Here is a 27,052-nt window from a genome sequence, read left to right as displayed (position 1 = left end):
AGCAGCAGAAAGCTGTATCGGGAGTTTCTCATGTTGCTCTACAATTTTCTCATTGACACTTTTCATCTAATTATAATATCCAGAAGTTGATTAACTAATCAAAGCTATGTAATTAGCCCAAATGCAAAAAAAATAAGCTTGGTATCTCCAAGCGACGGCAAACAGCATTACATTGGTTCGGACCAGTTATGGGGCACTTGCATATTTGTACATCTTGGTGCATGATAGTTAATTTGGACATCCTGTATAATGACGCTGGCTTCGGAGTTACAATTTCAGAGAAAGTGCACAATATTCGTTGTCTTTTCTACGAAATCATCCTGACGTGTCGGCTGGTGCACCAGCTTATGTTAAAGCACCATATATATATATATATATATATATATATATATATATATATATATATATATATATATATATATATGTATATCATCAGCCTGGCTACGCCTACTGCAGGGCAAAAGCCTCTCCCATACTTATCCAACTACCCCGGTCATGTGCTAATAGTGGCCATGTTGTCCCTGCAATCTTCTTAATCTCATCCGCCCACCTAACTTTCTGCCGCCTCCTGCGAAGCTTCCCTTATCTTGGAATCAGGTCCGTAACCCTTAATGACCATCCGCTATCTTCCCTCCTCATTACATGCCCTGTCCATGCCCCCCCCCCCATTTCTTTTTCTTGATTTCAACTAAGATGTCATTACTCGCGTTCGTTCCCTCACCCAATCTGCTCCTTTCTTATCCCTTAACGTTACACCCATCATTCTCCTTTCCATAGCTCGTTATGTCGTCCTCGATTTAAATAGAACCCTTTTCGTAAGCCTTCAGGTTTCTGCCCCGTAGGTGAGTACTGGTAAGACACAGCAGTTATGCACTTTTCTCTTGAGGGATAATGGCAAACTGCTGTTCATGATCTGAGAATGCCTGCCAAACGCACCCCAGCCCGTTCTTTTTCTTCTGATTATTTCAGTCTCATGATCCGGATCCACGGTCACTATCTGCCTTAAGTAGATGTATTCCCTTACAACTTCCACTGCCTCGCTACCTATCATAAACTGCTGTTCTCTTCCGAGACTGTTAAACATTACTTTAGTTTTCTGCTGATTAATTTTTAGACCCACCCTTCTGGCTTTGCCTGTTCAGGTCAGTGAGCATGCATTGCAATTAGTCCTCTGAGTTACTAAGCAAAGCAATATCATCCGCGAATCGCAAGTTACTAAGGTATTTTTCATTAACTCTTATCCCCAATTCTTCCCAATCCAGGTCTCTGAATACTTCCTTGTAAACACGCTGCAAATAGCATCGGAGAAATCGTATCTCCCTGCCTGACGCCCTTCTTTATTGGGATGTTGTTGTTTTCTTTATGGAGGACTACGGTGGCTGTGGAGCCCCTATAGATATCTTTCAGTATCTTTACATACGGCTCGTCTACACCCTCATTCCGTATTGCCTGCATGACTGCTGAGGTTTCGACTGAATCAAACGCATTCTCGTAATGAATTATAAAAGTTGGTTATATTCCGAATATGGTCTAAATAAACAATATATATATATATATATATATATATATATATATATATATATATATATATATATATATATTTATACATATATATATAACTTTTAATACCAGCTGTACTTCAAGAAAAATCTTGGGCTATTGGAGGAAGTAGCGTGCATTAAATGGGATATTCGCTGTTCAGCGTGATCGGAATCAGAGCACCGAAAGCGATTGCTTATCGGTTGGATTTTTCTTTTTATGTTGGCTGTGATGTTGAGGGTTCGGTCGTTACATGAGTGCGGCCCTTACAAGGATACATACGGTAAACAATTTTTATCGTGTAATTCTTTTGTACTTCGCTATCACTAATGCTTCGCCTTTCAGGTGAAACTGCATCCTTTTTTTTTACTGTGAGTCCGAGTATAAGCGCTGCACGCGTGACTGCTATCGATTCATATTTCGAATAGATCCGGCTCGGCGTCGTTTCGGTTACTGAGTGAACGACATATATTTATGACCTCTGCATTCGTTTTGCGATGTTTCCATCCCTAATAAATGTAATAATTTATTACAAAAGCTGTTCTTTCATGAGTCGTTAGCATGGCGTACTGGAAAGAGAAGCAATACTGAGACACACAACAGTCGCGTGCATTTCATACGCCGTTGATAAAAGACGCTGCAGCAGGGGCCGCTCAAGTCTGCAGGTATTTTTCAGGATCAGAAAAGCGCGCAAAGCAATTTGAAGCGTGGTGCACATACAATAACATATTCATTATCTAGGCATAGGCTATCCATAACATTAGGAATATTTGTTGTTAGGCTATTTCCCTTCACATGAAAAATAAACTTTGTCCGGTGTGTATATCTAAATGTATTGTGTTTGTGCATGGTGTTCAAGATTGAGATGTTAAAAAATCTTGCAGATAAAAAATATATGTGAGGTAGCCACCGTTGGTGCTTCTAATGCGCTTGTCCTCTTTTTGTCAGGATTTGCGGAAATAAAGCGAAAGTATGAATTAGAAACTTTGCACGTCCGCACCGGCAATGATGCCGTAATTTATAGCCACAAAAAATTTTAAAAGATAAAGGCAACTTAAAAGAAAATTCAAATGACGTGGCTAACAGATCTATGGTAAAGTCACTTTAGAGGGGGAGAGGGGGGGTAGGCTCCGGAGCCTCCCTGTAGACTGCGCGCCTATCGCCGCAGCTATACACCAGAACACCGTGAATTCAAAGCGCGCCGCCATATTGATGAGCGCTGGTCGCGCCATCTATCCCAAGCGCCGCGAAGTAGCAGGTCTGGGCTGCCACGCCGGGAGATGCGAACCGGCGCAAAAGCGAAACTTGGGCTTTTCAGCTGGGCGGAAGGCGTGTTTCGCGTTTTGTCTAACCTGTCATTTTCGCTGTCTCGATCCAATCAAACTTCAAGACCTCATGCAAGTCCGCAATGGCCACACTGAGTGCTGTGCAGGCTGCAGAAGCGAATACATCGGGCAAGTACGCTATTACGTTTGTACAAACCGCGCGCTATATGCTAGAACACGTGTGAGCTGTAATGTCTCCGCATTTTTGGCACGTAACATGTGAAGAAATATACAGCACTGTGTTGGTGCCATATATTAATAAAGCACGCAGAACATTGTCCTCTGCACTTTCAGTTTGGTCTTGTTTGTCATGGTCACTACTGGGTTGGCCGCGTTTGGCAATTAACTGGCGAGGTCGTATGACAGGGCTTATAGACTGCCTGATTAGCAGACGCCTGCCCTTCACCACCTGCACATTGAAAACAAAATATATGTTATAGTAAGAACGGCTGTAGTTCTTTCCCATGCCATCACTGTTGCGAAGATATAAAGTCCTCTCAAAATGAAAAATACACCAGGCCAATTGTATCGTGCAACCACTTAAGAGTACAACATTCAGAACACAAGGCTACAGCACTCGAACAAGCAGTATATGAAGCTAAACCTGCACTCAATGGAAAATGAGGAACTACAGTAGTTATAATGCTCAACTACATGTGCAGTCAAAGCCCGTATAACAGGGTGAGCATGACAGATGCAGGTGTTGTACAGCTGCTGCAAAAACCATGACAGGGCACATAAAATTACCATCCCTACTTAAAGCTGCATCATCAGGGACCCCTTTGTACAATACAACAACCACACCTGCATTAAATTAGCCCCACCAACTGCAGCTACCTGGTATCAGACCTGTTTCGCCTGTGCGAGGCCATATCGGATTGTTGGCGCTCCCTTAGGAAAGAAAACAGTAAAAAAAAAAAACTGGCGAGAACGAGCAAAATTTTGTTACAAAATACAACAATAACTAACCACCTTCTTTTCCTCGCTATACGAACGGAAAAATCTTGCGCTTTACCCCGCATAACAGCCCGCACGCAGTTTAGAGCTCAGGAAGCTCAAATGAATTCGTTACGAATGACACCTGCAACACCGGCTCGCAAAGACAGGCGCGCTGCACGAACACCTTCGGCGACGAGCAGTCATCGTTTACGTTTTTGTGGACGCATGCTACGTGACGAGCAGCCTTCGGTTTACTTTCATAGCAATAACGCTCACCAGCAGGGCAACATTCTATTGCCTACAACTTGTCGTTCACGCTTAATGGTCATGCCGTGCACCAACTGCAAGTATCGCTAACCGCAAACTCAACTGTTCCGCTTAACCGTCGGGAGCTCTGCATGACTGAAAACACGAAAAGGCTTGTCTTTTTGTTATAGCCAAGGCGAAGCACCGGCACGGAATTCTGCTCTGTATGCTTGTTGTCCAGAAAGTGCTCGGAGCAAACCTGCGTGTTACACATATTACGTTCGTAGGGCGCAAAATTGAACGTGGCACCAAAATATACAGAGATCGAATACTCACTCGTGCATTTTCACTGGGTTGGTAGTTCTTCCTATTCACTCCACCGGTGGCGCAGCTTGGCATTCTTCGTTGCGGATGGAAATCGGTGCAGGCTGAAAACACCGCACCGGAACGATTCCCTACCTGTGTTATGCTCTTCGCAAACAGCGCTAAGCAACCTGCTCTTCTTGCGCTGGTTGATTTGGCATCCAAACACGACGCAATGATGCCCAGATGACTTCTTGTACTTTGGATCCGCGTGAACGGGCACATTTCCGCACTTTCGAGTCCTAGAGCTGACGCTTGCCATGTGTGCCGGTCGCCGGCGAACACACTTTGGCAGCCCAGTACAAAATGGCGCTGGTCGACCGGGCCACCCGGGTGCGAGAGTATGCGTTCGGTTAGTCTGGGTGCGAGGCTATCGTGTTCTGGTCTATATAGTATAAGGCGAAGGCCTTATACTATATAGACCAGAACACCTATGGTGACGTTTCGACGACATCACGAAATTTGGTACTCTAAACTTAACTCCGTTACGATCGTTCTATTTAAGATATATGACACTTTTATACTTACACAAACCTGAAAACTTGTTCTATTTCATTAGCATCCAAGCAAGTCTTGTTTACTAGCGCACATCAAAGTACAAGCTTTGTAAGTTAACCACAAATTTTCTGGCAAGCTTCGATGTGGAGAACCAATTTTCCGGAACTTTCTTTTTTTCCTCCTACACCACGTTTCGCTCCCTATTATGAAAATAAAATGGCACTCACACTTCAAAAAACACCAATACAAAATATATTTTGAAGGCATTATTCGAAACGGGAAAGAAATCACCGACAATTCATGTCGCGATATTTAGAGACGTCGCACCAATCACCGCACCGACTTGCACAGCCGCGATTCGCTGCGTTATATATACACAGGCCACACAGTTGCCGCTTCCCGGCAACTGCAGTTTATGCAACCGTAATCTTTAATGGGAAAACGCTTGCGGCGAACGCTATATGCACGAAAGCCAGCTTCCTGGTTCTTTTTTTTTTTTTAACAGAGAAGCTGTATATATGGCTAGGGTTCCGTGCATTCTTGTTCTCCGTGAACAAAAACATTCATCATCAATGGCTGATACCCCCGCAAGCATTCATACTCCCGTAAGCAAGCAAAAAAATGCGATGGCTCATAGCCCCGTAATGTAGAGGCTACAAGCACTCAGCAAAGTGAAGCGAACAGTGCTTAAATTCTTTCTAATCACGCATACGACATACAAAACCGCATGTCGAATACTGTCATCATCAATGGCCCGTACTTCCTTGAGTAATCGCTCGTATACCCCCGTAAGTAAGCAAAAAAAAATTCAATGACTCCATGAAAGCGCTGTTGAAATACCTCAAGTCGACAGGTCTTGGCAACCGTCTGTAGACTCGGTGCGAACCTTCAAATGTGCGCGAAACTGTACTCTCTCTATCTCCTCTCTCTCTTCATCCCCATACCTCTTCCCCCAGTGCAGGGGAGCAAACCGGACGTGCGTCTGGTTAAACTCCCTGCCTTTTCTGTCTTCTACATATATATATATACATATATATATATACATATATATATATTCTCTCGCTCTCTCTCTCAATGACTCATAGTCCCGTAAAGTTCATCGCTACTCACTTCGCGTGAATTAGCTGCGATGACTCTACCTCTGTCGTCGTTGTCGGTGATTTCAATGTGGACGTGTCGGTACCGAAAAGGGAGCGGTGTACGCGTTCCGTGTTGCAGACATATTCCTTCCGATGCCACACTGATCCAGCCCAAACGACCACCCAGCGGCGTACGTGCATCGATTTGACATTATCAAAGAATGTGATTGCAGTCGCAAGTAAAACAATGACCACCCATCAAGACAATAAATGAGTTCGTACCTTGGTTTAAAATTATGTGTCATCTCCGTGTCGTGTGCTAAACAGCTTCGCTCGTCAACCACCTTCACAAATTGGAATGGCTCATGATTTTTTCTTTCGGCCGCCCGGCCAGTGCCACGAAGTTTGAGCACAGTTGTTTAGCTACTTTGAATTCGCGTTATATTGGGGCAAAGAAGTTGAATCTGAACAGCAGGGTGCTGTCGGTGACGGCGCTGATCCTCCGCTTGTGCAGCTTGTTTAGCAACAGCGTCAGACGAAGCACTTCCATCGGTTGCGTCGCTTATTGACGAGATAGAACATGAGTGCGCGTGACTCTAGCGGAGGCGGTGCAGGCGAAATAGCGTATGCGCAGTGGGTCGCAGCCGTGGAGCATGTCTCGCGCGGCGCTCCCCTTTCCTCCTCACCCTTTCACCATACTTCTTCCTCCGCTGTCCTCCTCGCACTCTCTTCTCTTCGCTATCGCCTTTCTTTCAACTCTCGCTATATATATATATATATATATATATATATATATATATATATATATATATATATATATATATGTGTGTGTGTGTGTGTGTGTGTGTGTGTGTGTGTGTGTGTGTGTGTGTGTGTGTGTGTGTGTGTGTGTGTGTGTGTGTGTGTGTGTGTGTGTGTGCACGCTCCACATTCGCTTTTTCATCCTTCGCTGCACTCGTTCGCTCGGTTACGAGGGACGCAGAGACACGGCGACGCTCACCATAGGAACGGACGCCTAACTGCTGCACTCTAAAGGTAACGCCCACTTCAAAGCAAATAGCGAACAGCTGAGCCCGAAACCTGGTGCCTCTATTTTAACATGCAAAATTCTGTTGGCTAGCTTCCCCACGCGTCATCCGCCGCGGTGGCTTAGCGTGTACAGTGTTGCGCGGCTAAGCAGAAGGTCGCGGGATCAAACTCCGGCCGCGGCAGCCACATTCCTATGTGAGCTAAATACAAAAAACGCCCATGTCCCGTGCATAGAGAGTATATCAAATTAACAATAATTAATAATTAATCATAATTAATCCGCAGTCCCCCACTACCGCGTGCCAAATGTACGATGGGATTATGAGGCAAAACCCCAGAATTCAGTTAAATTCAATTCGCCACGTGTCAAAATCAATCACTCCAACCAAAAAGGCCGTCTCCGCGAGCTTGCAGCCATGTCGAAAGGGAGGATCACGGGCTACGTACGACGATGTAATTAGTAAGGGAGCGTGACACGAATCGTGGCACCATCTTGAGCAGTCACTCCTTATTAGGCTCTTGATATTTCTTTTTCTGCCATCTTGGTTTGGTCAAATTAAACGCGTGGAGAAGACTGTTTGCTGTAGTTTGGAATGGGTTATGCTTATACTGGTGTTCTTCGCATTGCAGCTTCGCGTAGGAACGTTACGCTATGCAACTAATAAGCTGCTCAACTGCTTTAGTTTTACGCTTCGATAAGGCAAGCACGGAACTGTACCATTCATAGGTAGGATCGTTTGTTTCCGTATAAAAGTCAATAATTCCTCATTTTTGTCCATTCGTAGCCCCACCATGTGTGAGCAAGTGGTCAAGATAAATTATTATTGTTGCTTTACCAGTGCTTTAACGAAGAAAGTGATAAGTGGCAGCTTGTACTTTCCGTGAAAAGTAGCTATCGCGCCTCTGGCAAATGAATCTAATTGCCTTTTTCTATATATATATTTTTTTTACTGCTTCAAAATTTTCAATGTCCTGCGAAAAATTGATAGACCCTGCAACAGAGGCATATTCATGAACCGGGTGCACCAGAGATTTGTATGCCAACAGCTTGCAGTCGATAGTGTCATTCTTTAAATTACGCTTTACGTAGCCAAGCTTTCTTTATGCGCATGCACATATTCGTTCTACGTGGTCATGCCTATTCAGGCTAGACGTAAAAGTTATTTCGATGTAGTTGAATTCGTTCACATCAACTACTTTTTGTCGTTTGGTTGCGTACTCGAAGTGCAAACGTATTTTTCTGGTGAGCGTCATGAATACTGCTTCTTGAAATTTATTTACATCTGCCATAGGTCACTCTGTCCCCAGAACAGAGAAAACACATTGCTCAACATATTTAGATCGTGAGTGCTGGCTATATTAGTCTATAAGATATAATCATCGGCATACAAACGATTTTTAACTGGAGTGTTCGCAACAATATTTACATCCCATTAATATAAATAACAAATAGGAGAGGTCGAATGACTAATCCCTATGGTACACCTCAACATATGAAGTTAGGTCTACAGAGCAAGACTACGCTTGATTAATTATGATGAACTGAGAACGCATGCACAAATATCCAGCAATCCAGTAAAGCAATTCCGTATCTTTTAGAAATGCGCTCAGTTTCAAGAGAAGTTTGTTGCGACAAACCAAGTCAAAAACTTCGCTACAATCGATGAAAATTGCGTCAACCTAGCCGCATAGATTAAGTGCTGATGCAATGTCATGTATGAGTTCTATGAGCTGAGTAAATGTTGCGAGACCAGGTCGAAAGCCGTGTTTGATGACGCGAGCTAGAGAGAGAGAAAGGGAAAGGAAAGACAGGGAGGCTAGTTAGTGTAGGTACACCGGCTGTCTATTCTGTACTGGCGAAATGGGTAAAGGGGATAAAATGTGATAGAAGAAACAAATTCTTTAAAAATTAGTGAGATGTGATATCCACACAATAACGCGCTGCTGCACGCTGCAACTTTCAAAGTCGGTCGCGGAATTCACAAGCCCCTAAGCACTTGAGCAGAGCACTCAAGGCCTTCAGTGCCGCAATCCTTCTGGACCAGTGTCCTAGAACTTTTGTTCTGTGAAGGGGCGATCGTCCAGTTTTTCGAGAGCAGGCACAAGGACTTTTCTTGACATAGTGTAACGGGGACAGTCACAGAGGAGGTTCTTGATCGTCTCCTCGCAGCCGCAGTTGTCGCAAGCAGGGCTGTCGGTCATTCTAATGCGGAAGGAATAGGCGTTCGTTAATGTCACGCCGAGCCACAGGCGGCACAGAGGTGTTACTTCCGCTCGTGTTATCGCTGGTGGAAGAGGAAATTGGAGACGTGGATGCAATCTGTGGACACGTGCGTTCGTGAATTCACTGGCATTCCACAGAGTCTGTGTAAGGTCGCGTGCGTTGGCGCGAAGCCTTGGTACTGGTATAATAGGGTATTGGTATCATATATCCACGGTCGTGGGCCGATTGGATAGCGTCATCCGCACTGTGATCTCCGGAAATTCCGCTGTGACGTGATATCCAGTGGTAGTAAATATTGTGCCCCTTATCGACTGAGTGATGGAGAATTAGTCGAATGTCTGCGACTAATTGCACGTTACGTCCGCGGTTGAAAGGGGACAGCAGACACTGGAGAGCTGCCTTCTATTCACAAAAGAAGGGCCACAACTGTGATGATTCGTGACCAATAAACTCCAGAGTAGCACGGATAACTGCGAGTTCTGCAGACGTCGGTGAGGTAATGTGAGACGTCTTGAATTGGATGATGATAGATTTCGGGGGAATTACAACTGCTCCAGCCGAACTTTTGGAGGAGACAGAAGCGTCCGTGTAAACGTGGATGCATTCTCTGTGCTTCTCATGCAGGAATGAAAGTACGGTTTGTTTGAAAGCGAAAGATCACATCTCCGTTTTCTCTTTGCTGGCCGGAATGACAAGAAGGGCTTGGGGTCGATGCAGGTACCACAGCGGTAGAGACGATTGTGCTGTAGGCGTGAGGTTCGACGGTAAAGCTCCATGGTTGGTGACAATAATCCTGCTAAACGCTGAACGAGATTGAGCGGCAGGAAGCGAGGCGAGATGATGGGATAGAAGTCGGGCGAAGTGCTTGATGTGCATTCTTACAGCGTCGACTTGAATGTACGTATTGAAGGGGTGGTTATGCACGACGGTTTCGTTGCTGGCGTAGGTGCGCCCCTGGGAAGACCAAGGCATATTTACAGAGCTTGAACTTACACAGACTGGAAAGCATGTAGGTTGATTCTACCGGTCCCACCCAGTACAGGTAAGCTATATCGTAGGAGGCCCAGCAATAGTGCGTTGTAGAGTTGAAGCATCGTCCTGACAGACGCACCCCATGACTTTCCCGTGAGAAATCTGAGGAGATAGGTTATCATGGCTACCTTCTTTTTTAAGTAAGAGACATGAAGACTCCCAGAAAGGTCTCGATCTATTATCACTCCTAGAAAACGGAGCGTCTTCTCGTAGGTGATCGGCATTAATTCTGACGACGTACTGTCTCATTAATTTTCTCAATAAAGCGACCATAGAGCACTTCTCGGGGACACCTCCAGACCTCGTACTCGAATATTAGCTGGTGTTAGTGTTGCCGCTTTTTGGAGTTTCGCATGCACTTGGTGACGGGTCGCTGCTGATAACCAAATGTATATGCATAGATCGACGCATGAACGGATTGCGGAAGGAAATGAACCAGGTCGATGACCACGGGGTTAAATAAAGTGGGGCTCAAGCGTCCTTCCTGTGGTACGCCACAGTCGGTTTTATGTTTGGTTGTCGCACCATCCTCTCTTTGCATAAAGAACGACCTGTCCTTCAAGTAGCGGAATATCCATTGAAAACCAGGCCACCTAGGCCGACATCTCCCAAGGCGTCAAGGATGGCTCGATTACTTGTGTAATCATAAGCGCCTTTAGCGTCCAGCAACATCGCCACTGACAGTCTCCTTAGACTTCTTTCGGACTGAACACACAAGACAAGATCTATGACATTGTCTATAGAGGAGCGTCCGCGTAGGAAGCATGCCATAGCATCAGGGTATATCTCGTAATGTTCTAGATACCACTCTAGACGTGTCAGTGCCGTCCTCTCCATCACTTCTACTAGACAACTGACCAGAGAAATGGGAGGATAAGACCTGGAAAATCACCCTTATGCTCCTTTGCTCAAACCTGGAAAATCGTCTAGGGACGATTTTCCAGGTTTGAGCAAAGGCACAAGGCCGCTGGACTTCCATGCAGTAGGAACCACTCCTTCGTACCATGAATTGTCAACGCTAGAAAACCGCATTACACTTTAGGTATGCTACAATATGTTTGTGAATGATGTGTTCAAGAAGCTTACACGGTGACAAAAGCAGAGATATTGGCCAATAATTGGTTAAAACTTGCTTGCTATAATGCAGTAATAACGTTATATCATATTTCCATATGAGAGGAACGGAACAAGTGCCTAGTGGCTGAGTAAATATTACTGTTAGGTAGCGGGTGTTCTCTTCGGAGTATCTGTTTCAGAACATGTTTGAGGTGTACCGTCAAGTCCAGAACATTAAGATTCGTCAATTTTAAGCAAAATGTTGTGCACACCTGCACAGTGTGCAACAATGTCTGGTAATGCGGGGAACGGACAAGAAACATTATAGACAGGGCTATTGTCATTATCTTGTCCATAGACGGACTCAAAGTACTCATTAAAGGTTCAAGCGATGATCAAGGGGTCGGAGCACGGTTGGCTGCAAATAAATCATGGTGAACTGCGGGTTGACTCATTTCCGAAATTTGGACGGACTTTCCTTAATGAAAATCCCTAGGGTATTGTCATAGTAAAATTCTTTGGCCTCGTGCATCTCTTCTTTTTTTTTTTTTTGTAGTGAAGGCTTAAGCGGAGCATAGCAAGTGGCTACGGCATTTATCAGTCTTGTTACGCCACAAAGGCGTTTGATGTGGCGGGGTATCTGGATAATTTCTCCTGTATGCCAGGAGAAATTTCGTTTAACACGTTTCCTCGGGACAAATTTAGCAACGCATTCGCCTACAATATTGCAGTACTTATCAACCAAGTCATCAATGCTACTATCATAACTAAGGAAGGAGAATTCATCAAAAGACGCTGCCAGTACAGCAAGAATCGAGTAGTCATTTGCAAGATTCAAGTCGGTTACCGTCTTTAGTGACTGTCTGCTACGCACACATGCGAGCTTTAAAATGCACCCGCCGCGGTGGCTTAGCGGCTATGGTGCTGCGCTGCTAAGCACGAGGTCGCGGGATCGAATCCCAGCCGCAGCAGCCGCAAGGCAAAAAACGTCTGTGCCCCGTGCAGTGGGGGCTCGTTAAAGATCCCCTGGTGGCCAAATTTAATCCTCAGTCCCCCACTACGACGTGCCTCACATTGCGACTTTCGCGGTCAAAAGTCCAGAATTCAGTTTTTGTTTTCTTTCTAAAGATGCTCCAACGCCGTATATCACTTGGACATTAGAATACGCCAACCATGCGCTGACATAAATTAGACCTGCAGAAGCACGAGGCTCGCATAGACGACGGCCAGACCTTAAAGAAAGGGTGCTTTTGCTTTGTCTACTTTCCAAACGATGAAAAGCTCAGAAAATTCTGGCCTGTTCGTGTCTGAATTTGATCAAGAAAACATTTGGGAGGTTGTATCGTCTTTTGCTAATTTAGGCGGCGATGCATGGCTTATTCGTCAAGAACAAAGAAGCGCATGTAATCGTCTGTGGTAACTTCCGCGCAAATTGCAGCCATTACTCCCCATTCAACCGTCAACCTCCCGCAAGGTCTTTCTCTTTGCCGCTCAGATACTGTCATTGGAGTCGGCCATCCGACTTTCTAAGGCGTTTGCTTTGGTCATGTCAAAGACGACGGTGCAATCCCATTTAGACGAGCCGGCAAGGCATACCGAACCGAAGCGTGTGCGCGATTGGTTGAAAGATAGCACTGAATAGTAGCGCCGTATTAGATTCAAACTCAAACAAGCCAGGGAATTAGACTTGAGTATACGTGTCCGTTAGCTGCGCCACACTGCTCAACCAAACCGGATGATCACGATGATGATGATCTTATGAATTATGGAGCAAGGGAAAAAATACGAGGGAGCATGGCGTCAGGCTGCTAACCTCGGCAAGGCAACGACGCCGCACCACATTTTTTTCTGGGTCCATTTGCCCATTTACTCGCGGGTAAATAGGCCACTGCATGGTTGCCGGGCTTTTCAATACACTGTTTGGTTAGCGGTAGCTTTTAGTTACGCCTTTTTCACGATCGCCCTCACACCCGCTCTCCGCTTTACTTTTCCCCGTGCTCTATACACGCTCGGCGGCTAGAAATTATACCGCTTGCCTGTGACGTAGTGAGAGCCTATTGCCCATGGCCCTCACTTTAAATTTTTATGACTAGGTTTCAAAAATAAACGTGTCGCTTCCTTCTAGTCTTCCTCTTTTCTCCATATCAAAGGCACTGGCGCTTACCCACTCAAAGTGATTTGCCAAGATTCCGCTAGCTTTCATAAATGCATTAGAGGGATTAACTCAATAGTAATAATAATAATAATAATATTATTATTATTATTATTATTATTATTATTAGTAGTAGTAGTAGTAGTAGTAGTAGTAGTAGTAGTAGTAGTAGTAGTAGTAGTAGTAGTAGTAGTAGTAGTAATGAAAATATAATCGATCTTTTTTATGGCTTTCTCTTTCTTCACTTAAGCCAAGAAAGTTAATGTTTGTCCACTGACAAATATTAACATTTAATTGGTTAACAAAACGAGCCAACCGTTCGGAAATTGGTCACGGAGAAGTCCTCCAAAGGTCCGTCTAAACATTTTTGCAAGACTGACTTAATACCTCTTTGCAGCTAATCCTGTACACCACGACTCAGGCTGCCCATACGAATCGGAGCATGGAAGCTTTAATAGGTTACCTCTGCGGTAAGTTCACGTGCAATACCTGCGCACATCCATTTTCATAAATGCTCCCACTGTTTCCACCACTTCACAGTGGGGCCTGCGCACCCATTTGCTCGCGAATACACCTGTCTGTTTTGCTTGTATGACACCAACAGCATGTAGCGATTTCATATCGACGAGGGCAACGGTGGCGATTCGGGATGTTTGTTCCCAACAGATACGTACGCGATTGATAAAGGCTCGTGCAGTTACAGTCAGGCGGCTTTTATTTATTTATATACTTACTACAAGTACCTACAGCCAAAAAAGGCATTATTGTTGGGAGCTTACATTGGAGAGAGAGAGGGGGCGGCTACAATATTATAGGAAACAAAAGCGACAAACATAAGTTCAAAGTGATTAAGTACAAAAATGGCCACAACAAACAATATTACCGGACATTTGAGAAAAGGCGAACGTGAAGAAGGAACAAAAAGTTAAGTGCTTGAGAACACACTTCATACGGTAATAAAAAAAATAACGTGCATCGACTACTTCCCGTGGAAGCGCATTCTAGTCGTTAATCGTGAGAGCAAAAAGATGAATACTTAAGCGTGTTAAAGTGAATATTTTCCGTGCAATCTCCTCTTATATGAGGGTTTGAGATAAATGTTTCTACCAATGCCGGCTAGATTTTGGCAGTCCTGAACAAAAAATATTTCCGGTGTAACGTCAGTCTACATGAGGCTAACGGCTTCCAGCCAAGGTCCCTTATGATTTGAAAGATTTTCATATAAAAATTACAATTAACTCTGACGAATATAGCAGAGCGATTTATTACCCTCTTTATTTTGTCTACAAGGGCACCTGTAAACTGACCTCATGCTATACATGCAAATTCAAGTATGGTGTCGTTTTCTAATGACTGTGGGACATGCTTAAGTCTGCGTTGAAAAAAGTTCAGTAACTTTGTAGCCTTGTTTGATATTGTCAACACGCGCAACCTTGCCCAGAGCATCCGTAATTGTGAAGCCGAGATACTTAACTCTGCCTATTTTATTGAAAATACGCGCTTTGCACTTTAACTTTCTTATTCGTGAAAAGAATGTACTAGCACGTGGTTGTTATCTTCCATTTATTGCACCAAGAAAGAAATTTGATCAGGTCAGGCTTTAATACAATGACATCATTGTGAGATTCAACGCAATGTTTGGTGCATAGCCTAATGGCGGATTGAATTCTATCGGCAAATCATTAACTTTCAGAAAAAATAATAGACCGGGCAGGTAAGAAAATCACGGGCGACGATGACTAGCCGCTCATCACAACGCGTTGTTGTGATGAGTACAGATGTGATAAGCTATCCAAGGAGCGAGTCTGGCAAGCGTATGAACGATATCTTATGTAACAATAAATCTTTCAATACGACATCAAATCTTTTATTTAACCTAGAGAAATCAGGTACATTTGTACAGCATTGATGGCTCTGAATACTATGTCATATACAAGTTCCGTGAGCTGCGTTGTGGAGGAAAAATGTGAGCGAAAAATCATATTGAGTTCACGCTGAAAAGGGTTTTACTGAAGATGCTTATTAGGACTTGAGTACACTACATGTCCAAGTGAAGGCTATTCGATGCATCTTACGAACTAGACTCAAACAGCGCGACTGACACCCGCCGTGGTTGCTCAGTGGCTGTGGTGTTAGGCTGCTGAGCACAAGGTCGCGGGAGGGAATCCCGGTCACGGCGGCCGCATTTCGATGGGGGCGAAATGCGAAAACACCCGTGTACTTACATTTAGGTGCACGTTAAAGAACCCCAGGTGGTCGAAATTTCCGGAGTCCTCCACTACGGCGTGCCTCATAATCAGAAAGTGGTTTTGGGGCGTAAGATCCTGTAATTATGTTTTTTTAGCGCGACTGATACATGGACACCCAGAGACACAAATACCACGCAAGAAGAGCGCTTGTTCTGTGGTATTTGTGTCTCTGGGTGTGCTTGTATCAGTTGCACTGTTTTAGTATATTTCCGAAGATGTCCAAGTGTTTCACAGCAGATGGAGGTAGATTACACCGGCGTGTAATCCTAAACGCTGCTCCGATCACCAGCTTTATGTATGCGCATCACATTTGCTAATTTCGAGTCCTTGGATAGTTTTTGACACTGCCACGATTTGTTAAATATCACGTCTAAATAAAGCGAAATATGTGCACCACAACGGTCCAGTATTTGTCTTGCTATGCCGTCAGGACCATAAGCTGTATATGGGCCTAAATTTCCGAGTTTATTTCGGACATATCTATGGTTCTTATTTATGTCGAATTAAAACGTACTCTTGACACGATTCTGATTGCAAATTAAACCTCATATATTTTGTTTTCATCGTTTGTAACGTAAGATTAATCTTGGAAGTCACTGGTATAAGAAAAAGAGCTTCTGACCCGGCGTTTTATTCTCTGTTCTATCTTCGGACACGGAGAAACTCCAATAACATGTAGCGAATGTTGGGAAAGCTTAAGTGGCTCGGAGACGCTCGCACAAAAAGAAATCGCGGGAAAAGTGACGAAAGATGAAGCGAGAAAGGTTAGTGAACCGGATACTACTAGGGGTTGCGCCAGGCCATCTTCGTGCAACGCCATAGATAAGCGCGCGAAAATAACCTTGCCTGATAAAAAAAAAAACATTTTAAAGAACAAAGGTAGTCCTGCAACTCCTAATGAGTTTTGGAGGGTTCGTTGCCTACATCTCATTATTTCCAGTCCTGTACCAAGCCTCGCTACGGACTATAGAGCAATTCAGCATAGTCTTGCGTGTCATTTTAGCTACGTTTCTTTCGCCTTGATCCGCCCTAACTCTGGCTGACAGCGAAACGCGCAATTTTCTTTGTATCCCCACGTGGTTTTCAATTTTGGAATTGATTCGGAAAGTATGAACTCTTCAGTACGAACCTAAAAACACAAAATGTGTGAATAGGCAGTTCGTCGAGCGCCTGCCCAAAAGATTGTGTTGGGAATGACCGTTCACTATTTGTTTCCGAAGGTGGCTGCTCCTGATTAAGACGCATTACGGGATCGGCTGAAATTCCTTTTCAAACTTTTTACTTATGCAGTGCGATTATTCAGCCCCTGCCATCGCTGTTCTGTTTCAGAAACTCTATTTCGGGGGAGTTTAAGCTGTTTCCGTTTCATGAGTTTGTTTTGTTTTTCTAAATACAGGTACCTTTATTATCTTCCATCAGAGCAAATTTTCGAGCCCCAGCATCAATTTATTTCATGTTTGCGCCTTGTTTTTCTCTAGTATTCGCCGTTTATGATGTTCCTTCTTGTTGCTTTTGGTCCTTTTCAGTCGGAGCCTTTGTGATGCACGCTGCTACTGCTGATACCAGGGTAAGGTGCTGAGCTTGCATTTCTTCGGCAGCGTTACTCTCAGCCTTGCATATATAGCCGTGGTCACAAGCAAAATAGCGCAACATTCACAATGCCACGCGAACCGTTGACAGCGTTCCGACAGCATGCCTATAGCGTGGTGATCGCACACTTGTATTAAGGCCCTTTCAAACGAAAGGTTCATACTCGCCGCCAGACCGCGATGCCGCACTCGGTATTGTTCTAAGCGTATGTAAGCAACCGGTAGAATGCAGCGGCAGTCGCAACACGCGTTTTCTTCACATGCTTGGCCCATCCCAGAGAAGAGTGCTCGCATTTCGTAAACATTTTTCTTTCAATTATGTGTGTTTCCTCCAAACGCGTGCGAATATTCTAAATTCTGAATACGAATCCAACAGCAAAGACTATTCGATTCGTATGCGATTCGAGAATTGATAGTTCAAGATAGTATGAGATACGTTTTTGTCCTAATATAAGGAATAATAACCGTTATTGGAGCCTACAGGGAGAAATACAGATGCAAGTGGTCACTGTTGCAAATGACTCTGCTGCAGGGTAGCCGCGCTTACTGCGCAGAGTCACCAGTTACGGACACAAACGTATCAAGTAACAAACATCTGCGCACTATATTTTAGGTATTCAATAAGGATGCATCGCCTTTAGGGCAGCTTACGCACTTGTTTTCTCTGTTTAGGCAAAGCAATCTACTGTATGTAAGATAACATAAAGTTTGCACTCCTTTAAAACTATGTGCGGTGCTTTACTATTACTTTGCTTTTTTTCAACGAACACACGTCTTTACATTCTTTGTGTATCACGGTGCATGTGATAGCATGCTGTCTCTGCATTTCATTACTGGTATTGTGATTGTGTGCCAGATACAGTCCCTTTTCAATTGTTTCTCATTTATAAGCTTCTCATTTGAACGGATGTCCAGTTCAAAGTAGCATTACATGTATAAAATGGTATAAATAATTCTTCCTTTTTCTCTTTTTTTTTCGAACGCTCTCCACATAATCTCTGTAGTTCGCTTTTTTTTAATAAATTACAAAGTATTTGGTATTCTATTCGAAATTTGAAGATTATTTTATTTGAGAGATATTCGCATTTAGTTAGATTTTGAAATTTCGCTATTCAAGTACCTCTCGAAATTTTCCTGTCGTCCCTCGTACCGAGTGGGCGGTCGTGTCGAAAACGGCATGAAGCATTCGCAAACACTTTTTTTTAATGCATTGGGAAAAGAATCGTTACGAAGCCTGGCCCGAGGTGTTTTGAGCTGCGATATAAAGAATGACAGGTTGTTTCTAAAGATCTCTCCAGGAGCTCGCTGTGCTTTGTCGTGAGTGCGTGCTGACCAGCACAGAAGGACTGAAGGCACACATTCGTTCCACGCTGTTGCCACGGTTTGATGAGCACCTGTTCTGGCTTGACAGTGAATAAGCATACTCGCAACTTACTGTGTGCGTGGCCGCGGTGCGTACAGACCTTCGGCACCATTTGCCCTTTCTGCGCCAAGAGAACTTGGGGGCTGCGCGCATAATGGTGGCCGCAGAGGTTATAGCCAAACTACAGGCGCGACTTACTGGCTGCGCAGGTGAAGCGGCTTGCATACGAGCTCGCAGACGGCGCCAATCTGGTCGTGGGGCCGGTGGCGAAAACCTTCAGGTGCCGGCGCAGTGGCTACTTCGCCGACGTGTCCAATTACTGCCGGGTGTACCACGTGTGCCACAAGGTGCGCCACGCCGACGGCTCTTCCGAGATGCAACACTTCAGCTTCTTCTGCGGCAACCAGACGGTGTTCAACCAGCTGAGCCTGACTTGCAGCTATCCGGAGGATGCTTTGCCTTGTCGCAAAGCACCAAACTTCTTCTATCTCAACGATCGCATTGGCATCGAGAACGCGCTCTTACTCACTGACACTGACGTTGGTCTTGCCAAAGCAGCAGGGTTCGGTACCAGGCTTGCTGGCGGCGGTCGGACGGCGTCGAAATTGCTTGGATAGCCGCCGGCTGTTTGTCTTTCTATTTAAGATGCAAGGTGCTTAAAGGTAGGCAAAACACAAACTCAAGTATGTGCCTTACTCGCCTCTAGCATTAAGCTCACCGAATAGTTCGTAGCGCATAACCGCCTACTCCCCACTCCTCCCCCTCCGTCACTCCCTCCCTCCTTCCTCCTTTCCCCCTCAGATATAGCCATAAAATGCTAAAGTAAGCGCAAAGGTAACTCTTCTTTACCCACTGTATCCGAAGTCGACAGGCCCATCCTTTCCTCAATTCACTTCTATCCATGCTCGTACAAAAATGAGAAGCAAAGAAGCCAACACGCACCACAGGACATACGAAGGGATGCGTGTTTGCTTCTTTGTCTTCTTTAGCCGTGCTGTTTCGGTTTACCCTGAAAAAACCAACCAGCCCTCCCCAACATGATATTCTTGTGCACTTTGTCAAAGTTGTTTTCATCAGCCAAGGTTGTTTGCCGATTTCCTGCCAGCAAGACTGGCTTTGAACATCTTTTTTTTTTTGCCTAGTAGCTTCGAATATCAATCTCATATCACATACCCTTATATTTATTTCTTCGAACGTTTTTATTTGAATCAATTCAAAAATTTTCTCATATAGCATGCAAAATTTTTTTCCTGCGCTTCACGTGAGTGCAATGCGCTCAATTCATCACCACAACTTGAGGTTGTTCTTTATTAGAGTGAAAGTTGCATATCTTTAATAGGACATTAAACCGCAGATAACTGCACTACACGGAACGGCACAATCCTTCCATCCGTTACCAGTCTAATTAACTTCTTGGCAGGAAGAAAGCCTCTCCCAAAAATCCGTAATTACCATTCTACTGTGGAAATGGAACCCACGTGCCTCGTCTATAGACAGGCACGCAATTAATGAAATCTCAAGATGTTATCTAATATCCTGCTGCTCTCGACTCACTCAGCTTAGGGCTGAATGTTGTGAGGGTCAGTTTCCAACGGCCGTCTGTTTGAACCCAAAGCACCTAACACACCCTGCTGCCTTCGTCAGGTCCAGAGCATGACAACAATGCCCATGTAGTGCAGGACGGTCCCTCCGCAAAATACTTGAGCTTACCATAATACCGTTGTTCGTTGCTACTATTAAGGGGCACCTTTTATGTAAATACATGAATACCTACCTGTATTCGCATCATCTATTGGCTGTTTATGTATAGGTAAGAAGCAACGCACCATTCTTATTTTAACTCAGTAAAAAAAGCACCAGTTGATAAAATTACAACGCAATATTCCTTGTCACATTTGACTTGGTTGCAAGTGTGAAAAGCGTAATCCGTAAGCACACCCTTCAGCAACCTTCCAAACCATTAAACATGTATTATGGGTATGCTACTGTGTCTGATACCCCAATATATTGGCGTATGGATGCTTAAAATGTTCTAAGCTCACTCTTGAACTCAGACGAATGCAGGCTCTCTCTCCTCGTCCAGCCTCTGTGCAGTGACGGCATGTGTCGCGAATATTTGAATGTGAAGTTCTCTTTGGCGATCAAGGAGGCCTTCTAGGTTTTTCTAGGTTCAATCAGGAATCCAACTTTCGGTCATCTTCATCTACCTGCGGTGCAGTTGAGATCGAATGCAGCTGCCTCCCCCCCTCCTCCAATCACCACCACTTCATCCTGTCCCTTTCTCTGTCTCTCTTCTTTCTTCTTCAATGCAGTATAGGCATCTACCCGTAACCATGAACCCATTAAAATGTGCAATTGTTTTTCTTTAGGCACCCACTTTCGGTCCGCAGCTAATGTAAACGACTTGGGGAAAACTGCATTATTTTTTTCTTCCTTCAGTGAAACTTCTGTACTGAGAGGGGGGAGGGGGGGACCTGCAATCTGAATGTCAACAAAATTTTCGATTTGGCCCTCTCTAGGATACCTATCTTGATATTTCGGGCAATAAAGCCGGTGTCTTGCACGAGCCCTGCTGTGCTTCTAGTATATCGCTTCTGAGCAGGGAGATGCAAAAAAAAGCAGAAATCACAAGAATGCCGACAGGAAGAGACGAAGTTGAAAAAAGAGCGCTGCTACTGGTACATCTTGATGAGTAATATACCGCCAATCGGCAGATTCATCGCATGCACGTCGACGAATATAATGTTTGTTCAAATTATATTTCACGCACGAACTATGTAGAAAATACTTTCACCATTTGCAGTCTCCCAAACAACTGTGACGAGATTATTAAAAACTGCTAAGAACAATCTGAGTGTGATGTGTGTGTAAACGGCAAACATATTTAAAAATAAATAAAAAATAAAAGAGCACCTCAACTACTGCTTATTACCTGTGTGTGTGTCGGCTATTTGATTTTTCTTATTTACCTGAAGTATCTGTATTTTGGGGTTTTTACATGAAGAATGGGTGAGTGTGGAAACTAGACGGCGAAGGGGAAGAAACACAATATAAAAGGCCAATAAAAAGAAAGCCCAATATAAAACAACTAAGTACGAAAGCGAAAATTCCACATGCGTAGTAGGTGGTGTCGACGAAAACTTACAATAAGTACAAATTGTAGCACATACCACAATAGTTTATATCAGATACAAAGGTTTCAAAGTACCGGGTTACATCTGAACAGAAGGAGTGGGCAATAACAGTATTTAATCATGTCCACCGGAACTGCTTTAAATTTATCAGGGGCGGTGATGTTCACGGCATCGGCTGGCAAGTTGTTTCAGTATTTTGCTGTCTGGAAGAAAAGTGAATTCATGGATATGCAGAAGTATAGACACGTGGAGGATCAACGGCTTTTTGGTGTGGTTTCAGAAGGCGTCACAGCGGAGCAATCCAGGCAGCCACAGAGTCGATCGGCAAGTAACCGCTTGCTTGTTCTACGCAGGTACGTCAGTAACTACCTACTTCGTAATAGATACAACACTTAGGCTTCTGGATTGCTCCGTCTATCGCCAATAGAATGTCTAATAAGCCACCTTCGACTGTGAAGGAAGTAGCTAAGGCGCTTGCAGATTTGTCAGATCGGCTCGATAAGCAGCACGCCGAAATAAAAAAAGACATAATTAAAGTCATAGAAACAGAGATCGATTACGTGAGGAAGGGCATGGAGTTCATTAATGAAAATTTTGAAACGTTCAAGACAGAAATCGTAGAAATAAGGAAGGAACTTGTTGAAGTCAAAGCCTGGAATAAGGAAATCACGAATGAGAACACCCACCTTTCAAAAGACTTGAAAGAAATTAAAAAAGAACTGGTCGACCTGCAGCAGCACAGTAGCAAAAATAATTTGGAGTTGAAAGGCATTCCTGTGACTCCAGATGAAAACCTTGCCTCAACCATGAAAGCTATTGCTGTCTGTGTCGAATCTGAAATCCAGGATTCAGACATAGAGGTGATTCATCGGGTTCCCACAAGAGACAAGGCGAGACAAAATATCGTAGTTCGGTTAGTGTCCCGTAAGGTCAGGGTCCTGAAAGCGGCTAAAAAGCACAGAATAAACACATCTCTTCTTGGCTTTAAGGATATTTCTCCAATTTTTATTAATGAACACTTGTGTCCAGTGAACAAGGTATTGTTGGGCAAAGCGCTGATTGCAAAGAGGGAACATAACTGGAAATTCAGTTGGGTTTCGGATGGGAAGATCTTTATGCGCAAAACAGAAAATTCGCGTGTACTGCATGTGACGTGCGCAGAGGACCTTGCTCAGGTGCAGTAAGCGTAAAAAAAAAGACATAGAGACAGAAAAATGAGGACTTTCGCTGATATTGAAGAAACATGGAAAGGACATGATTTCTTGTCCTTAGTCCACTGCAACATCCATAGTATTAACAGAAATTTAGACGTATTTTTCACCTACATATCGCAACACTCGTTTTCTTACGACATCATCGCGATAACAGAAACATGGCTCAGAAGGGATGAAAAAATAACAATACCTGGATACACGATGATATCGCAACCTAGAGAAAGCACAGCACATGGTGGTGGCGTCGCGCTTTTTATAAGCCACAGGCTCGGGTTTCAATGCCTATTTAACAGTTCCTTCAGCAACCAAAGTGCCGAAACCCTTTTTGTGAAACTTGAATGTGGTGTTGCTATCGGCGTAGTTTACCGTACTCCTAGCTCATATATTAGTAATTTCATCTCTGTGATGGAAAATGTTATTGACCCTCTAATACCTGTCCGCAATCCAATTATCATTTGTGGTGACATGAACATCGACTTGTCTAGAGATTACTGTTATGACTATGTATTTTTTCTACAGTCCTTTAATCTCAAAAATGTGATTTCATCCCCTACTCGTGTTTGCAACATGTCTTCAACTCTCATCGATTCGATCATATTTTGTACAATATTGATATCGATGCACGGGCAGGTGTTTATGACACCACAATTGCTGATCATTGTCCAACATTTTTGTTTCTACCTCGGGATTGTTTGCATTCTTTTCGCCAAACGCACCACAAATATTCGACAAGGCTTAACTATCCACGTGTACGCAGCATCTTATTCACTACAAATTTTGATAACCTCTACAATGACAACATTCACACGGAATGTCAAAACGTTATTGACTGCATTACAAATGCAATAGGAGAATCGCGGTATGCTTCACGACACAGCTATGATTACGCCATATGTCCGTGAATGAATGAGTCCATACTTGCTCTACTGAAAAGGAAAGACTACTATTATAATAAATTAAAACATAACAAAACTAACAACTACTACAAAAGCCAGTTTAAATTCTTTCAAAACAAATCAGTTATGCTAATTCGCAAATCAAAAAAGGTCTATTATACGAACTTGATTAAACGACTAAATGGCAATGGAAGGCAAATATGGAAAATAGTAAGAGATGTAGTAGGATTGCAGGATAAACAGTATGTTACTCCCGAAAATCCGTCCTCTCAGATTGCTAATGACTTCAATGATTTTTTCTCAAAAATTGGTGACAATATATCTAAGCAGCCTGTACTTTCAATTCCCACAAGCAGGATCGAGAGAAGCGTCGACAGAGGTTTTTCGTTTGGTGAAATAACTCTTGAGGAAATAAAAAGTATCGTAGGCAAATTATCGGCTAATAAGGCATCTGGACTTGACGGTATTCAAGTTAAGATATTGAAAAACAATATTGATGTCTTATGTGTGCCCCTTTGTCACATGTTTAACCATGCGATAAGTAGTAATGTCTACCCAAATATACTGAAAGTGTCAAAGGTTATCCCTCTGTACAAAACTGGTGATCCGAACCATCCGAGCAGTTATAGACCTATTTCAATTATTAGTGTAGTTAACACACTATTCGAAAAGCTCATTGTGCTGCAGTTAAATGCATTTCTTGTAAGCAATAACGTTATCTGCCCGCAACAGCATGGCTTTGTTGCAGGTAGATCTGCATCAACCGCAATTTTAACACTTTCGCAATCGCTTAACTTTGCTCTTAACAAGAACAGCATTCCTGTGTCAATCTTTCTTGATATAAGAAAGGCGTTCCGATACGATCTGTCACTCCATACTTTCAGAAAAACTGGAATCTTATGTCATCGTTGGAAACGCGCTTCAATTCATCCACAGCTACTTTAAGGCACGAAGGCAACAAGTGGTAATTAACAAACATCATTCTGCTTTCACCGATATCGTGTGCGGTGTACCGCAAGGCTCGGTTTTAGGCCATATTCTGTTTTCATTATACATAAATGATTTACCGGGCGCACTTAACCTGTCAAAAGTTTTGATGTACGCTGACGACACCGCCTTAGTTTACTCAGGGGACTCCCTCTCGTCATTACAAGACACTATATCTGGTGAACTGCTAAAAGTAGCTCAATGGTTTTCAGAAAATAGACTAGCCCTAAATACTGATAAAACGAAGTATATCATATTTCGCTCTAACAGGAAAATACTAGACTACAGTGAGTTCACTTTGACTTTAGCGAACCGAACTCTGGATTGTGTTGATTCATTTAAATATTTAGGTGTTACTTTAGACAGACACTTGCACTGGAGAGAACAAATAAGCGCTGTCTGTAGAAAACGCGCTTTCAGCTGTTACACACTGGCCCGTGCCCGGCAATATTTTCCTTGTGCTTTGCTTCGTTGTATATACTTTTCTTTGTTTCGTACCCACATGAGCTATTGTTGTGAAATATGGGGCCTAACATATAAAACTTACTTAACACATATAGTGCAGTTGCTAAAACGCGCCCTAATAATAATAACGTTTTCCTCTGTTCATCACCCAAGTAGCGTTCTGTTTACTGACCTTCGTATTCTTTCTTTCACGGCGTTAAGAAATTATAAGATCACTTGTTTAGTTCACAAAATACTCAACACCAACTTTCCTTTACCCAACACCATATTTAACTTCCCACGTTCAAACACCAGGCAAGCAACTAACTTCAACTTAAACCTTCCTTATTGCAGCAATGTATACGGTGAACGATTATTAGAATTCTTTGGCGCTATAACTTGGAACACTGTGCCTGTGGAAATAAAAGTAACCAGAAATTTTGATCTTGTATGTAAACGCTTCTTCTTGTCTAGCCAAACGTAATAGCTCTTCCTTAAAAAAAAGTGCTTGTTCATGTCAATAATCTTCTTACTCATTGAGCAGATATGTATTTGGTTGACCTGTATATGTACTTTTGTGTATTGGACCAGCTACTAGCCACATAGGCTATTGGTCCAACTATTTTGTACACATTCCTTGACTTGTTTAAATAAAGCTCACTTTTTTGATTGATTGATTGACTGCCGGCTCTTGCCCGTGCAAGTCAGCAATCCCTCTCTCAACTTTTCCGTCCGGCCAACTATTGGCGTGTCGTGCGCGGGCTTCGCTACGTACGCACCACCTTGCGCGCTGCGTACGTGGGGGTTGCGGACGCCCAACTAAAACTGTCTACTAAAGCACTGGCCTCACTGTGTCGTTCTGAAAAAAAAATATTCTCAGACACCCGCACCTTACATTCACATAGAAGCAAGTGGTTAAAGTAGCGATATTGCAAGTAAATTGAGAAGCCTCCGGGTGATCACTCTTTCCATTGAAAGTTGCTTAGCACGCTGCGTGGTTGTGACTGTATGGAAGCGATACCGAATTAAAAATTAAAAAGAAACAGTGGGGAGCCTACGCTAAGCTTTGTTCCATTTTACAAGCACACTCGTCGTTATTGCGACCATGCACAAAAGTCCACCGACACTGTGTCACCACTTGTAGATTATTTAACATAGAAGTGTGATGAATGGCAAGCTAGCAAAGGTAAAAAGCCGTTTTCGTGACGCGCACGTGACCTGCGGTCGTTTGTTGATTTATTTTGTTAGGTTTCGTTTACCTTAAAGCTGTGTGCTACGGAAGTTCCTCGAGTCCTACGTACTACGAGTTGTGCGAAAACTGAAAAGCGACCACCCAGCAATGAAGAACTCCAATCCATCTCCACCTATCCTGGTTCTATTGCAGGGAGCGAAGTACCCTCAATATATAGATATACATATATATATACATATACATATACATATATATATATATACATATACATATATATATATATATATATATATATATATATATATATATATATATATTTATATATATATATATATATATATATATATATATATATATATATATATATATATATATATGCTGTCCCCGCTAACTTTCGGCAGAGTTTAAAAATATGCGAATGCAACGCAGCTGGACAGAACCAAGGTTATGTTGTGTGCCGTCGCTTGGAGATATTCAAATTACTTTTTTAATTCCGCATAAT

At 43.3% G+C, this 27,052-nt stretch overlaps 1 protein-coding gene and 1 long non-coding RNA gene across 2 annotated transcripts in view; both read left to right on the top strand.

The window, feature by feature from the left end:
* Positions 1-17,300, top strand: part of LOC142572470 (uncharacterized) — a 36,785-nt gene extending 19,485 nt beyond the window's left edge. Inside the window, exons 2-3 of the long non-coding RNA XR_012826089.1 lie at positions 13,880-13,952; positions 17,258-17,300. This is a non-coding gene — a long non-coding RNA (uncharacterized LOC142572470). The remainder of the gene's footprint in view (positions 1-13,879; positions 13,953-17,257) is intronic.
* A 200-nt stretch (positions 17,301-17,500) lies between these two features.
* LOC142589962 (uncharacterized) lies at positions 17,501-21,587 on the top strand. The gene is made up of 2 exons (XM_075701756.1): positions 17,501-17,512; positions 18,893-21,587. Exons 1-2 carry the CDS (start codon positions 17,501-17,503, stop codon positions 19,298-19,300), a joined length of 420 nt encoding a protein of 139 aa, XP_075557871.1. The 3' UTR covers positions 19,301-21,587.
* The last annotated feature ends 5,465 nt before the right edge of the window (positions 21,588-27,052 follow it).

The sequence above is a fragment of the Dermacentor variabilis genome, chromosome 1 (genome assembly GCF_050947875.1).
Source record: "Dermacentor variabilis isolate Ectoservices chromosome 1, ASM5094787v1, whole genome shotgun sequence".
NCBI classification, from domain to species: domain Eukaryota; kingdom Metazoa; phylum Arthropoda; class Arachnida; order Ixodida; family Ixodidae; genus Dermacentor; species Dermacentor variabilis.
Note: the sequence above shows the minus strand (reverse complement) of the source record. Positions and strands in the feature narration are given on the sequence as shown.